This window comes from Gracilinanus agilis, chromosome 6 (genome assembly GCF_016433145.1).
Source record: "Gracilinanus agilis isolate LMUSP501 chromosome 6, AgileGrace, whole genome shotgun sequence".
Taxonomy (NCBI): Eukaryota; Metazoa; Chordata; class Mammalia; order Didelphimorphia; family Didelphidae; genus Gracilinanus; species Gracilinanus agilis.
Window position 1 is genome coordinate 90,726,520 of NC_058135.1, and position 16,836 is coordinate 90,743,355.

The following is a 16,836-nucleotide window of genomic DNA, read 5'->3' on the forward strand; positions in this document are numbered from 1 at the left end:
ATATAACCTGTCTAATATTATTAATGACTTTCAGTAAAAGATGTTAGGTGAAATGATATCATTTGAAAAGAATGGTATTTATTTGGAGAGCAGATAATTGAGAACAGACAATTGTGCTGTCATGGTACAGTATAGCAAGTGTGTTTTGGTATAATGTGTTAATACTATTACTAGAAAATAGTATTTTCCTAGATTTATTACTGTAATCTACTGGTCATCAAACAACCTTTCCTCATTCTTCAATGACTTAAATAACTGAACTACAATTTAACCTCTCCATCATACCCTTTTCTTTATTCTTGAAAACCAATATCTCTCAGACCAATCCCTGTTACATCCTCATCTTTTTTTGGCCTTGTGACTCCATTGACTGTTTATACACTAATTTAAGTGTATCTTTCATCTCCTACCTTCTAAACATAGTTGTGTCCCAATACTCTGTCCTAGGTCTTTTAATTTTCTTTCTCTACTTTATCTTGATGATTTCATCTGGTTCCATGGATTCAATTATTATCTCAATATAGATGTCTTCCACATATACCGTAATCTCTCAAAAATTCCAGCTCTGCATCAACTGCCTTCTGAAAATATTTCCCTAAATGTTCTATTACCATCTGAAACTAGACTATCTAAGGCCAAACTCATGATTTCTTTTCATGTCTGTCTCATTTGAGAATTTTTCTATTTTTCTTGAACATCCCTCCAGTCACAAAGCTTCCATGCCTCCTTGCTTCAGACTACTTCTACACCATCATTTGTACTCCTTCCCTCCTCACCACTTATATAGATACTGTCTCAGCTTAGGCCTTCACCACTTCTCCTTTGGACAACTAAAAAAGGAAACTAATTTGGCTTCCAAGTGTCTGATCCTTTTCTATCTATCTTCCATTAAACTAGCAAAATAATCAACTTAGGTTAACAGATCATTGTCACTATCCTTCTCAAAAGCCTTTAGGATAACACACAAATACCATATATGACATTTATAACACTGTAAAATCTCACTCTCCCCCACTTTTCCAGACATTTCATATCATTCCTCTTTCTACACACAAACACACATCATTGCAAACAATTGAACATATTTGTTCTCTTAGTCTGATATTCTATCCCTTACTTCCTTGCCTTTGTATTGCCAGCTACTCATACTTGTAATATATCCTTTTCTCATCTCTGCTTCTTAGCATCCTTCGCTTCTTTCAAAGTTCAAATCATGTACCAATCATACAAACAAATATTTATTAGACATCTGCTATGTACCAGAAACTCTCCTGGGGTTGAGTAATAAAAATATTAAAATAATATAGTGACTGGCCTCCACGAATTTATGTTTTTTCCATGACAGACAATATGGCAAATATAAGTATAATACAAAATAAATATAAGCATTTGGGGAATGGCTAAATAAATAATAGTATAAGGATATAATGGAATACTATTGTGCAATAATAAATAATGGAAGAGATAATTTCTGAAAAACCTGGGAAGATGCATGGAGATTGATTTAGCAAAAAAGGAATAGTACTAGGAAAATGATTTTTAATGTAACATTGACATTATATGTCATTCCAGAGGATGTATGATGAACAGTGCTGCTGATCTCCTAACAGAGCAGTGATAGACTAAAGATATAGGAATGAGACACACATTTCTGGCATAGCCAATATGAGAATCTATTTTGCTTTTCTCCATATTTCTTCTAAGGGTTTTGTTTCTACTTTTTCCTTTAGCCGATGGTGAATAGGAAAAAATGCTTGATACGTGAAAAAAATATAAGATAATTTGTTGACAGTGGGTCCTTGCAACCTTTGCTGATGCCCTAGTTGCTAGTGATCTCTCCTTCCTTGAATTACATTTTATTGATTTATCAGTGTAGGTGTTGAATCTTCCCAATCTCCCTATGTAGGTAGGGGCAATATTATTTCTGTCTTTATATATATAGTGCATTCAACCTAATAAGTCCTTTAAAAGGTTCTCTAAAATGAAATTAATATATCCCATTACATAGGGTTATACCTGTGATTCTTTCCAGTACTATCTATTGTGGAAAGAAGGAAGGAAGGAAGGAAGGAAGGAAGGAAGGAAGGAAGGAAGGAAGGAAGGAAGAAAGGAAGGAAGAAAGGAAGGAAGGAAGGAAGGAAGGAGTTTGGGGATGGGGAGGGAGGTAAAAGTAATAGAGTAGAGCTGAGATCATATGCAGAGTAGACTGTTATCTCATCTATGTCTAGTTGAGTACTTAAGGAACCAAAGTATAAATAATAGTAAGGAGGTTTGAGAAGATGAGGATGTTTTTCTACTTCTTATTCAATAAGAGCTAGGACTAAAATTTATTTGGACCTTGTTGGGGGTGTAGCAGTTACCATAGTAATATACAAAGATGTAAAGCAATATGATATCTCTCTTAATTACTTATTGTGTATCAGAATATAAAATGTATCAACTGAATGAGGCATTAGAGATCATCTAGAACAAGAGTTCTTAACTTGGGGCCTAATGGAAGGATTGAAGGAACTCCATGAACTTGGATGGCTAAAAATTACATCTTGATTTTCACACAATTGTTTTCCTTTTTGCTTGATTCATTTCTCTAAAAATGCTTTTCTGAGGAGTCCATGACACAGAAAAGATTAAGAAGTTCTGATCTAGTCTAACTCCAGTATTTTATGTAAGAGAAAACTAGACAAGAGCAGTAAAGTGAGTTGCCTATTATTGTGTATTACTGGTAGTCTTATCTTACTAGACTGTGAGTTCCATGAAGGAAAGGAGGGAAGGAGAAAATAGGAATTAATTAAGTTCCTCCCAGTGCCAAGCACTATGGAAAGCACAATTATTATACCCAATTTACATTTGAGTTAATTGAGGTACAGAAGTTAAGGGAATTTCTCAGGGTTATAGAGCCAATAATTATCTGAAGCTAAAGTTGAACTCATGTCTTCCAGACTCTAGCCCCAGTGCCAGCAGATGCCTGAAGGCAGAGACTATCATCTGTTTTTCAATCTCCTTGCCACGTTGGATAGTGCCTTACATTATAATTATTTGTTGAATTTGATTGGATTCCAGGCTTTACTGTCATATGGCAACTATTAAGTTACCATTTCAATTTCATTGTGCTTTTTGACCTATAAGTGTTAATATTGTATCAAAGAATTTCAATTATTCCCCCAGAAGAGATTAAGCACTGGAAAAATCTGGCTAGAGAAAATGGGGGAATTGTAGCACCCATATCATACACAGATTTCAACTTTAGTCATATTTCTCATGTACTAAATTTCCTTAAAGCAAAATTACATTTCATTGCATTTTTTCTCCTTCATGTAGGTGGCTAATTTGGAATCAAATTCTGAGTGCAATGTAAACAAAAGAGAAGTACAATCATCTAGTATTTGAAGAGCTTTATATAATAAAATACCAGAAATAGCACTTGTTTTGAAAGGAACTAAGTTTTTTAAAAGTTTACTCTTATTTTATAGGAACCCAGGTGAGGGAACCCAGCAGTCAAATGCACCCCTGCCCATTTTTAATTTTTCTTGGAGGTGACAAAATAACATGCCCAATCTCTTGCTCAGTTGGCCTTTTCTCTGTTCCCAGGTCTCCTATGTTAAGGCTATTGACATCTGGATGGCAGTATGTCTCCTCTTTGTGTTCTCAGCACTCCTAGAGTATGCAGCTGTCAACTTTGTATCAAGACAACACAAGGAACTATTGCGATTCCGTCGGAAAAGAAAGAAGAACAAGGTAGGATGTGAACATTATCTGGAAAGACTGTGATTTTGCCACCCCAGGGAAGGAAATACCCTGTCTGGCAGACTAACATGCTAAGGACTTTGGTGTTGTTTAATTTGTAACTTAGCAGAGTGTTCTAAATAACTATAAGGAAATCTAAATATTCACAGGATGCTATGTTTGAATAAACTATATTTGAAATTTTCCAGATTATTCTCCAAGGCATTTAGTGATACAAATAAAATCTCTTATTCAAATTAAGAAAATACATTGCTTTATATATTTAATTCATACAGGCATTATAAGAGAAGAAATTAGAGTTAAAATTGACTTAAATCCGTCTGCCCTGGTGAAGTTCAATTTTATTTTGAGCTTTTCCCTCAATTTTCTTGAACCAAATAATTTTATTTATTAAAATAGTAAGACAAAAGTGGCTGATTAGTCTTTTCTTCATATGATATATATATGTATATATATATGGAAAGGTCACTGGAATTAACTAAATGAAAAGAGTGGCATATCAAAATATTTATGCTCTTTTTGTTATGTATTTTTCTTTCTGAACATTTCAAAATATAATTACAAATAATACATCAAAGGCTTAACTTCATCAAATTTTCCAGATCTGGTTACCTTTTTTTAAAATACAGTAACCATCTATTTAAGCATATAATTTTATACACTATGTTGGATTCTGGCAGAAAAGAATGACTAGAAGCTGGAATATCAAAAATGTTTAAGTCAAGTTAATTAAAAATTCAGAAATAAGTTTCATTTAAATAATGTTCATCTCCTAAGACATAAAAGAATCAGAGACTTTAAGCTCATCCCACTATAATATGACAGATGAGGTTAGTTCTTCTTGGTTTTTCACAAAATGAGTCAAGTTCTTTCTTATTGTTTCATGTATACCAAAATGATTATTTAGCCAACTATGCATTATGGTCCCAAAAGAGCCGGTGCCACTTCTAGAAATACCTAATTCATTATCCTATTGTAAGAGTACTGGAAGCATCTGGCTAAAGTTTAAAGTATGAGGTATTTATATAATATTTTGTTGAAATATGACCATATTAAATGGTATACTGAGAAATATAGTAGATGGATAGATCTTAAACTAAGAAAAGCTTCATTCTTTCTTCTTCATCATCATTCTCACCCTTAATACTTTTCTACATCTTCCCTTTCTTTCTCTTTCATCACTGTTATCTTCTCATCCACGTCCTCCTCTCTACTGTCTTTCACTTAACATTATTTTCTAATTCTCCCTTTTCAAGTAGTGGTTATGACATTAAAAAAAAAAGTTTTATTCCAAGAGTTCAGGTTCTTTTCCTGTTTCCTCAGTTGGCAAACTATTATAGTTGTTTTTTATTGTTCATTTTAGGTACAAAGATGTCCTTTTTCTCCATCCCACCTTTGTTTTATTAGGAGGGTGATAGGAGGAAGAGTTCTTACTCTCTTTCTTGTTCTAAGTTTACTTGTCTTCTCTCCTTCCTTTTTAATTAGTATTCATATCTCCTTTATTGCTAAACATTAGAGGGAATAGAATTATATACTAGATGTTTCAAGTGGAGTGACATTCTGAAGTCAATACATGCAGCAAAGGGAGGTAGAAAAGGACAAACATATTCCATACCTGTCATATATCATAGAAGCAGCATGACTGAATGGATAAAATAGTAGACTAAAAGTCAATTTTGGTTCTGTTAGTGACTAGTAATTTAAATGGAATTAATAGACTGATATTTATCTTATTGTGAGCTATTTTTTCTCTTTCACATACAAATGTAAAAATTGAGAGCAAACTATGATTTCCAATGTAAGGGGGAAATACATAATTAGCATACATATATGTATATTATTTTTATGTAACAAGTAAAAAATGAAACTTGGTGACTTGAAAGCAGCACACACTAAGAATTTACATCAAGGGAAGAAGCCGGGAATTTTCTAAGCTCAGTACTGAGGGGTAAAGTACTGGTTATATGAAGAATCTATTTGTTGATATCCTATGTTAAGATGCTATATGTAATTCAAACCAAATGTGCAACTTTACTGAATTATACATTACTTGACTCTGATTTCTCAATCCCTCTTGGTCCACTTTGCCTTCCCACAGACAGAAGCTTTTGCATTGGAGAAGTTTTACCGTTTCTCAGACACGGTAAATTCACTTTCTTAACTTCAGCTAGAAGATTGTGGTCATCAGTTAAAGGCAAACAGCATATTTCTGCATGCAGGCAGTGTCTGGTGGGGAAACAAAGCCCATTTTTCTTTTAAAGTAATAACAAACCATCAGCAATCCTAGCTATTTCTTGGACCTTTCCTTCCTTTATTTTCTTTTCCTTACAAAGAGAAAAAAAAAAATGTGTCCCATTTCAGTCTTCCTTTATTGGGGGGAGACACTTTAACTATCCCCCTATTTTTTCTGAGCTCTTTGTTAGCTCAAGTTTTCTTGTAAATATATATTCAAAGAAAAATAGCTCCTCTTTTCATAAGGATCCTCAAAATGAAAACATTGACACATTTTACACAAACTAGTATCAAAATGAGTAAAAATCAATCCATTTTCTTTCTCTTTCCTATTTTTTTTACAAAAAAGGAAGTTGCTCTAAGCAATACGATTTTTCACCCCAAATGCTATATGGAAGACAAAAAAGTCTTTTCAGATTCCATAAGTGTGTGTACCCAATTCCTCTTGTTGATTTTTGATTGAGATACATATGAGAAATGAAAGTTTCTGTTTGCAATTCTGCTATATTCCACATATGAAACGAGGACAAATGCTTAGGGAGGAAAAAGCATAAGTCAATCAGTATGTCTTGGCAGACTGTGCTACATATGGTGTTTAGCTTGGGGAGAGTTCTCTGCCATATAAAAGTGATTTAATGAAAATGGAGGAAAGGTGGACATGTTCTATGTGCTATCTGTGCTAATGGAAAATGGTATGTCAACATTCAAGTATACTAAACATGCTTATTTCATCTGAGCTAACTTTGCTTCCAATGCTGTTTGATGGAAGAAATTTGAAATGATTTATAGACCATTTAAGTTATTTTGTAGCATGTAATTCCATACTATTTTCCCTGTGCCATTAAAACTGCATGCTGTTTCCCATATGGGTGACTTTTCTCAGCCTTGTTTATGTTTGATGTTTGAAATGGTTTCTAGTTAGCACCAAATTTACAATACGACATTGCTATGCAAGAGTTGTTAGATTCATAATTTGTCATTTAATTGCATGGGATTTGCATGGAAATTATGTCTATAGCATGGCAAGAACTTGCCTTTGGGAAATATCTATTCTTATTTCTCATCTAGGTCATATCATTAATGTTTTTATTATCCGTGGGGAAAAAATAAAAATTCAACTAAACGTTGCTTTACCGAAAGACACAAGCAATATTCCAGTAGAAAAAAAATAAGCAAAGGGGGCAGCTAGGTGGCTCAGTGGATTGAGAGCCAGCCCCAGAGACAGGAGGCCCTGGGTTCAAATTTGGCCTCATACACTTCCTAGCTGTATGACCCTGGGCAAGTCACTTAACCCCCATTGCCAAGTTCTTACCATTCTCCTGACTTGGAACCAATAGCCAGTATTGATTCCAAGATAGAAGGTAAAGGTTTTTTAAAAGTAGGCAAATTGTTTGTGATTTATATACTTCAAGAGCATTCAGTATATATATATATATATATATATATATATATATATCTAGTGAAAATTAATTTCTTACCAATGAGGTCAACTCATGTAAGGAACAATCTGATTACATTTGCTACTGGGTAGTGGAGCACACATGAAGCCATTCTTTAATATTCTAATTTTAATAAACTATTGATTATTTTAACTTAATGGAAATGTGACTATCATCCAGGATAGAGAACTGGCCTTGGAGTCAGGATGACTTAAATTAATATCCCTCCTTGAACTTTGCTAGCTGTGGACAAGTCACTCAACCATTGTAAGACTCAAGTTTCCTCATCTATAAAATGAGGCAGAAGTTATACTCATTGACTTCTAAGGCCTTTTACATCTCTTAAGCCTCTGATCTTACTAGACTTTTTAATAATTGACATTTTTTCCTAACTTTTTTCCTCAAGGGGCAAACCAAGTAATAATAAGAAAACAGAGAGATAATACTGATAAGCACACTAAGGGGTAACAAATAAGAGTCAGATGAGAAATGGGAAGGATGTTATCTAGATATGCTGAGGGTGGGACCCAGACTTAACAACTGAAATATGTTCTTTAAAGTCAAAGGTCTATTTATTAATATTTGGAAACTGTTAGAAACCCCACCACCACCACCACCCCCGATGTTCACCGTGTATGTCTATACATGTCTATACATTAAACCAAAAAAAGGTTTAATTCAATAAAACAGAGTACTTGGGATTTGATCTTCTGACATTAAATATTAAACACTTAATAACTAAATAACACAGCTGAGAGGGGAAGAATGGAACAATGAATATAGAACTGGCCAATAAGACAAGAAGTTCTGGTTTTAAGGCCCATCTCTGATTCATATTCTGTGACCCAAAGAAAGTTATAGAAAAGTACAGCTAGGTAGTGCAGTGGATAGAGCTTCAAGCCTGGAGTCAAGAGGTCCTGGTTCAAATCTGGCCTCAGATACTTCCTAGCTGTGTGAACCTGGGCAAGACATTTAACTCCAATTGCCTAGCCCTTGCTACTCTTCTGTCTTAGAATTGATACTAAAACTGAAGGTAGAGGAAAAAGTCATAGAAATCCTCAAAAAGTCAAAGAAACCCACACACACAGGGGGGAAACCTATTTTAAAGTGATCTCCTTGTCCCCAATTAAATCCCAAGTTCACTAGCTTTATTAAAAATCCTAAAAGAGAAAGAGAGAGAGAGAGAGAGAAAGAGAGAGAGAGAGAGAGAAGGAGAGAGAGAGACAGAGAGAGACAGAGAGAGAGAGAGAGAGAGAGAGAGAGAGAGAGAGAGAGAGCAAGAATAATTGCTACTAGTAAGTTGTTCACAAACTATAACCATTTGGGGGACTAAATTCAATCTTTTCCTTTCCAAATTGTGTAACAAAGTGTGTTTTAGTTATCAGATGTTCATTTAAAAATAATATTTAACTAAAAGTTACATGTCCCTCTTCCATTTAGAATTGAATAATTATTCTGCTTTTTATGTTGGATAGTTAGAATGAATAAAATAGTACAGAGCTATAATTATCTTTGAGCATAAGGGAACGCCTTAATGCAATTTACAAAAGATATATGAGAACATTATTCCCAAAGAAATTATTGGTCCAGGTCTTTTTTCTGAATGTTCTATTTACTATCATTCTCCCTCACTAAATGAGATCTTCCATTTTTATATAACAATAAAATTTTGCCCTTGGTCCAGATTTCCCCACCCCACACTGCTGGGGAGTGCTGTGTGCTGATTACATTCCTTGTGGTAGATATTCATCCCTGAATGGTCTGTGAGTTTGTACATATGTATGTGCATTTATCAATTGTGTTGGATGGAAACTGCTGTGTTTATTGATGATTTTATTATTTTTCCTATGTGGTTATCAAATAATGCCAAAATATTTCTGAATAACAAGAGAAAAACCATGTGAGAAATATGGACAAAATGCCCATGCTTCAATTTATCTGTATCTTAATGTAATTCCTATAGCATTGCTACCTAACAATGCAATGATTTAGTAAGGGAAATCATAATCTCCTAGTACATCTATTATTCTACATTATTAGAATAAGCTATGGGCTAGCAGGTAGACCTACAGAGGTAATAAAATTTATTTGATTTTTTGAGTCACTATTAATTTATTTTAAATATCAGGAGAAATTATCTCTAAGTTTTTGTGATAAATAGCCGTAATGGACTAATTATCCTTGAGGTATGTGTATAGAAAATTGCAAATAATAAAAAGGAAATGTCCATCTGTCTACACTTACTTTTCCCATTAACCAACATTATGTCCTTCAGTCCTTACACATGCAATGTTGATTGATGTTCCACAAAGGTATAAGACATTCTCAAAAGATTTCATAATTGAAAAACACTAAACATACAACTATATGACATATAAAATGCTACGTTATTTGCTGTTATGAAACAAAAGAAATTACATGAATGGATTATATTTTCTCAGAAATTCTTGTGGTATTTTCACAAAATGTGATAAGTATCCTGATTTTAAGCTATATATAGTTTCTCTAAGCCCTATTAGACTGACTGATTCAATAGTTGAATCATCCTACCCTCAGAAAATCACTACAATGGATTTTCCATCTCAGTATTTACATATCTTTAAAATACTGAATTACTAAAATTTTTTAGGATTGTGCTTAGTTCTCAGCAAATTTCCTGGGGATTCTCTTTTCTAATTGCAAGATGGTACATTTAGAATGCTAATTCTCAAATAAAATATGAATTTTATGTTCTGATCCTTCACTTTCTTCTCCTTGGCTATTTCCCCACTTAACAGCCAGAAGGTTACTCTGAACTGTAGCATATTAGAGCAATAGTGGACAAGACAAATCATTTTAGAAATGAGTAAACTGAGATGAAGAAGAAACACTTCCAAGGATAATACTTTAGATGGTAATTTAAACAGTTAACAATGGACCATTAATTCCATTTCTAAGGTGGCTTTTGGAGCATATATGACTTTCTGCAATGTCTCAGGGATATAATTAACAGTCTCATGGGTCATCATCATCCATGCCTCTTCTTCCCTTTCTAGATAAGAACAATTTTAACATAGAGTTTTCATTTTCAGATATATAGTCTGTGATAGTGCAAGAAATATTTGACTTTTACATACATAAAGGCATGGGTTCAAATTCTACCTTAAACTCTTGTTAACTGTATACACTGGAAATTGTTTTCTCATCTCTAAATTTGTTGTAGCAATGCCTGCCTATTTCATAGGATTATTTTGAGGTTTAGCAAGCCTGAAAGTTCTGTGTGCCAGCCATTATTATTTTTGCTTCTTCTTTGATCCTTAAAGGTTTGGGGCAAACATTAACTGAAATATAGTTGTGATGATAAAACATAAAGAAAATATAAAGCTAAACATATTGTTTGGGAATGGGGTGAGAAAAGTTTGGAGAGGGTCAGGAACTATAATTTAATTACTATGAGAAACTGTTTTTCATGGAAAATCCCTTCACTAGTGCATATTTTGCAACTTCTCCCTAATTTATATTTTAAGAGTTGCTTAGGAAGGATACTAAAGGACTATCAGAAGGAGTCAAGGGGTAGAATTTGAACCTAAGTCTTTCTGATTTTGTTTGCCCTATATCTACCATGCCATGCTAGATTAGTCAGCAATTTTACGTTTCTAATTTTCTAGCATTGATTGCTACTTTTTAAATATTTGGGGCTCAGTAAGAGCTAGAAAGCTCATATTTTGAATTGTTGATATCAAGTTCTGGGTATAGTCAATTTTGGGGGGGTGGTTCTTAAAATTGCTTTTTTTAAATGTTATCCAACATGATTAATTTTTCTTAACTTTTGAAGTTTTGATAACAATTTGCTACAGATAAGAAAATACTTAGTGCACTATATAGGAACACAGTGTAGTTTTCTGCTTGTTAAATATATAATAAGCAATTAAATAATGATTAAATAATCTTTAAAAAGCACTAAGGCTTTGGGGACATTCGGAATACTGTAGTTTTAGAGTGTCATAATAAATATCATCAGAGGGTTTAAGTTGGCAGCCACCATCATCTCATTTCTTTTGGAATGCTTCTATTCTAACATAAAAAGAGAGGGATAGAATCAGTTCTTACCATCTTGACCCTGAGAAATTTAACACTTAGGTTCCTTTTACCCCATACCACAACTTATTTCCATATTCTCTTCACAGATTTTGGAGCTCAAAGAGACTGGGAAGACCATCCAAACCCATCTCTCACATTTTGCATATGATAAAAATGTTAGCTCCCAAGACATCACTTTCTTTTCCTCTGGCAAATGAGGAGATTGGACTAAGATGGTCTTTGAACTAGATCTAGATCTATGAACGTTTATCTAGAGACTCAGAAAGAACAAATAATTTCTCTAACATAACACAACTGGTTACCCATTTGACGAAGATGTGTAGAAACATGTAGTCAGCTTCAATGTAGATATATTAATTGATATCTTTTCCCCATGACTGTTTCTCTGACATATTGCAGGGGCAGAAGGAAAGAATCTAAGATTCTAAGTAGAATTACACTAGCATTTATCATAATATGGTTGTCATATAAAGTGAGAAAAATCTATATTTAAAATCTTGATAATAAAATTGTATTACTTGTATAATATAGAAGATTTAATCAATTGATTAGCATCTTTTGAGTTTTTACCATAATCATAACACACTTTAAATTTGCTTGATTTTATATAAAATTCTTTGAGAAAAATGATGCAAAGGACATATTTTAAAATATCAAAACTGATCATTTAACTTGTCTCATATATATATACATATATATATTTATCCCATTTACATATATGTATTTCCTTTAACATTAAACATGAAACTGAAGACAACACAGAGATAAGTCTTTAGGACAATGTTCCCATTTAGAGGACAAAAGGTATTAGGCTTCCATTAGTTACAAAATTTTATTTAGATATTTTTAACTATTTCTTTGATTCACCCAACATATGTTCCTGAAAAGGATCATATAGAATATACATCTGTACATTTAAATTAAAAAGTCATTAGGAGAAATGTTCTCTTTAAGAAACAATATATAAGCTACAAAGAATTGTCAAAGCATGATCTCTGTCTTTAAACAGCCTTTTAATCTACTTGATGAAGGAATAAACATGGAAGAAGTTAACATATTTTTTAAAAATAATAGTTTATTACAATAATATGAGTCCTCATCTGACTATCTTTCAAATGAATAGCCTAAATGAATCCTATCAGTTCAGAGGAAGGAAAAATCATTATAGGTAGATGTCTCTGGGAAAGTGTCCTAGAGAACAGATCTTGAAGGACAAGGAAGATTAGGATTCAAATAATCCAAGAGAAAAGGTAAAGAGCATTGTAGGTGAAGCATGAGTAAATGCATGCAATATGGTGATGTCATAAGATGAGAACAATTTGAATAGAGTGGTCATAGAAAACAAGGCTGAAAATGAAGATGAGTCATTTTGCCTTTGGTTCAACATGAAAAAAGATAATGAAAGACACCATTAGATCAAACTGTAGATAACAACTGATATGCATAGTGTTGTTCAAATTTGGTGGTGTCTATTACAATCTTCTCTGGAGTTTAAAGGAAAAAAGACATTATTTATAAAATTATATGTGCTTTATTTTAGATGATGGCACTTCAACGTTAGCAGTACATTCTCAGGGAATTATTTACTTAACAAGATACACTTATTAGGATTTCAAAGCAGAAAGAATATAGTATTTCTGATGGAATGGCAAATATGATCATGTGAGTGAATATGCACACGATGTTTATTATCTAGTATAAGAGAGACTTATTTCTGATTGCATCAGAAAAAGTAAAATAATACTGCCTTGTTAATTAACTAATCAGTATTATATCAGATATTATTCAACATATGCAGTTACTTATCTAGCTCTTTCCCAAAATAGATATAGTGTACTTTTTCTTTTCAAATTAGCCTATGTTACAAGATTACAAAAACAAATGAAATTTGATCAAACTATTTTAGCCTCAATCTCATTCTCAATGGAATTTCAAATATCATTTCATGCAAAGGTTAAATTTTTTTACTCATTTATCTTTTATTTTTGTGCTTGTTTCACCTTTGCCTATAATTCTATTCAAAAAAACTGATGTCTTTTATTTTCCCATTTTTAAGTGGAGAGGAATAAAAACATTCCAGGCCACACATGACATCTTCTATGATTTTTAACTGTAAGCAACAAGAAAGCACTCTTGATGAAGTGTTACATATACTAAAGAACTCCAATAAAACACCTCCATGAATTTAGCTTCATATTTTAGGCTAATTAGTATATACCATTTTTAAAAAACTAATATTCATTGCTCTTGAATAATGATTTTCAGAGAAATGAGAGCCTCATAAAATATTTCTTTTGCCAAATTTAGTGATTATTCATTTTTAATGATTTCTCCATTTTCATTTTAAGGTTAGCATTTTTTCAAATTCAGCATATATTCAACAAGCTGCTTTATTTCAAGGGAATGGGCAGGAATTCTAAGTTACTAGAAGTGTTTAAAAAATTAAGAAATATCAAATTTCAATTAAATATAGGAATAAATATCTCCTAAAATTAAAAAGTTAAAAAAAAACCTAGCATGCTGGGAAAGTATTTGGGAAAGATTAGCTTGACTCAACCATAATTTTAGATTTCAAAGTATTTTTTCAAAGACATTAATTAAGTATCTATTTTTGTCTATGGTAAAATACATATTGTCATCTTCATTTTCCAAAAAACAGGAGTTAGGAACACATAGAGTCAGAGTTCAGAGTAAATTTAAAAACTGGAACATAGGAAGACTAAAATAAAGTTTCCCAAAAAACATTGCTTTGGCCAACAAAACCATTAAAACTTTAAGCAAAAAAAAAAAAGAAAAAAAAAGAAAAAAAAGAAAAAAAAAGAAAACATAAAAATTAGGTTCATCTAAACAAAAAGTGAAATTTTTCATCCAACATACAAATAAGGTGTCATGAGACATGATTCTTTTATTATTTAATAATGTATGTATCAACATACAAGTCAAGGAGGTAAATAAATAAATGATCTTACATCCATTAAGAAACCACCAGAGGCTTTAACTATTATCCAAGTCCCTTCTAAAATACTTTAAAAATAACTTGATATAGTATCATAATGTTTGACACTGACAGATTATTTTAAAAAGCAGTATAAGAACCTAATAAACAGCAGGAAATAAAACCTGGGTTTTACCAGAGAAACTCAATTATTCTCATTTTTCATGAAATATATATGAATGAGTAAAGGATCTATAATTTTTTCTGTTTGTGAATTAGTGGAATAGCAATAATAACCTCCCCTGACACTGATCGTAATTATTACACAGTTTAGTAACTAAGTCCCAGGGACTTAGTCTGGAATATATACAAGTTCAGTAATTTTTTCCCCCAGTGTCACAAAGCTAATAAACAACAGAGGCACTAAATAAAGATCTAAATCCATTTTTTCCTGACTCTAAGCCCTGCACTCCATCCAATATGTAATGCTGCCTTTTATTTTATGAAGTTTATTTTCACACACACAAACATAAAACACATTCATGTGCATATATTAAATTATGTGTTTATAGGAGAAGGAGTATGGCATAGTGAATAGGTAGAGAAGAATGACCTGGGTTCAAACTTTATTTCTGACACTAGCTGTGTGACCCTAATCAAGTCATTTCACATCTTTCTGCTCTAAAAAATTCTCTATGATTATAAATTTCAGTGAAAGTGACAACCTGTATTGTTCCATCTACCAATGAAATTACAGGTCCAGTTCCTCTTCCTCTATCTGCATATAAACACATCTATACATATATATCTAATTATATATACATATACAGATGGACATATCTACAGATATCTGTAGATATGTCCAAATCACAATTCAAAGATACTATAATACCATAGATCATTGCTTTCTGAAAATTATTCTATTACATATAGATTCTTTTTGTTTTTCTTGTGACAGGACGATGAGGTAAGGGAAAGTCGGTTCAGTTTTACAGCCTATGGAATGGGACCGTGTCTGCAAGCAAAAGATGGAGTGACCCCAAAGGGGCCAAACAATCCTGTCCAGATCACACCAAAAAACTCCGATGAAATGAGGAAAGTATTTATCGACAGAGCCAAAAAGATTGATACCATTTCCCGGGCCTGCTTCCCATTAGCCTTTTTGATTTTCAACATTTTTTATTGGGTTATCTACAAAATTCTTAGGCATGAGGATATTCATCAGCAGCAAGATTAAGCCCATAGAGGCATCCAAATTTAGTTGTTTCATTTAGCCTGAAATCTCTCTGTTATATATGTCGTGCATTTGCGTGTACGTGCATATTTTACCTGCACAGGTATGTGTGTACAGCTGATGACAGGTGTTTTAAAGATACATAGGATAAAGAGATTCTATTTTGACTTGCTATGCAGAGTCATAATCAGACAAATAAAGACGAGCATATACTATGAAACTTTCTATTTCATACTAAATAAAAGTGACCAATTTTTCATAGTAAATCATATCATAATATATACTACAGCTTTACTGCCAATGTGTTTTATGGTACATATTATTACATAGTGGTAGTAATGTATACCACTTTTTGGAGTTCCTATGATTTTTAAAAATTCAGTGTTATTTCCTATTAAAATTTGTTTGAAACATCACTGCTGAGTCCTATATAAACAAAGATTACTTAGAATTCCTTTTGTAAAGAAAAAAACATAGAAAGTAGTGAAAAATCAATAGTTTGTCCCTGAAATCTATTTTCTTAGATTGTGTCTACCTGCCACTTAAATCACTGCTTAATTCAATAGAATATATCAGACATACTGGGATTTCAATGTTGTGTCAACTCAGCTAATAGCTTTGATGGAAATGAACAAATTTTTCTAATCCAGGAAATATTCAAATTTTTAGAAAATAATTTAGTATTATGACATTTTTCATGACCAGGTCATCTCTCTAGTTAACTAGCATGAATGGCCCAGGAGGCCAGTCATCAACAAAATCCCCTTCTTAGCCTTTATTATTCTCTTTGAATTAGAGTTGGTTCAACAGAAACACCTTGTTTTTAAAGAATTGTTATGCCTGTGTATTTTTAATTATTCCCAAACAATGTTTGATAAAATTAAGGGAGTTTTTTTAGACTTTGATAGTTATTTGATTTTATTCATGTAATTATGGTTAATAATTTTTATTGTGACTAAAGATGAATTGTTCAGTGAAACATTCATGTTTTAATATAGCATGGGGGCTGAAAAGATAAAAGAAAGTATTTAAAAATTGAGGTTAGAAACTAATTTGGGGAAATTACAGTGGAATTAGAGATTAATGTTGGAACACATTTTCCTATGAGATTTGTATAAATTAAAAAACCAAATCATATTTAAAAGGACAAATACAATTTGTTATATAAATGT

The 16,836-nt window shown here is 32.4% G+C and overlaps 1 protein-coding gene across 1 annotated transcript in view; it reads left to right on the plus strand.

Annotated features, from left to right (window-relative positions):
• The window catches only part of GLRA3 (glycine receptor alpha 3), a 173,978-nt gene extending 158,311 nt beyond the window's left edge, over window positions 1-15,667 (plus strand). The window contains exons 8-10 of the mRNA XM_044681669.1: window positions 3,589-3,735; window positions 5,843-5,887; window positions 15,389-15,667. Coding sequence (XP_044537604.1) covers window positions 3,589-3,735; window positions 5,843-5,887; window positions 15,389-15,667 — 471 coding nt within the window. The remainder of the gene's footprint in view (window positions 1-3,588; window positions 3,736-5,842; window positions 5,888-15,388) is intronic.
• The last annotated feature ends 1,169 nt before the right edge of the window (window positions 15,668-16,836 follow it).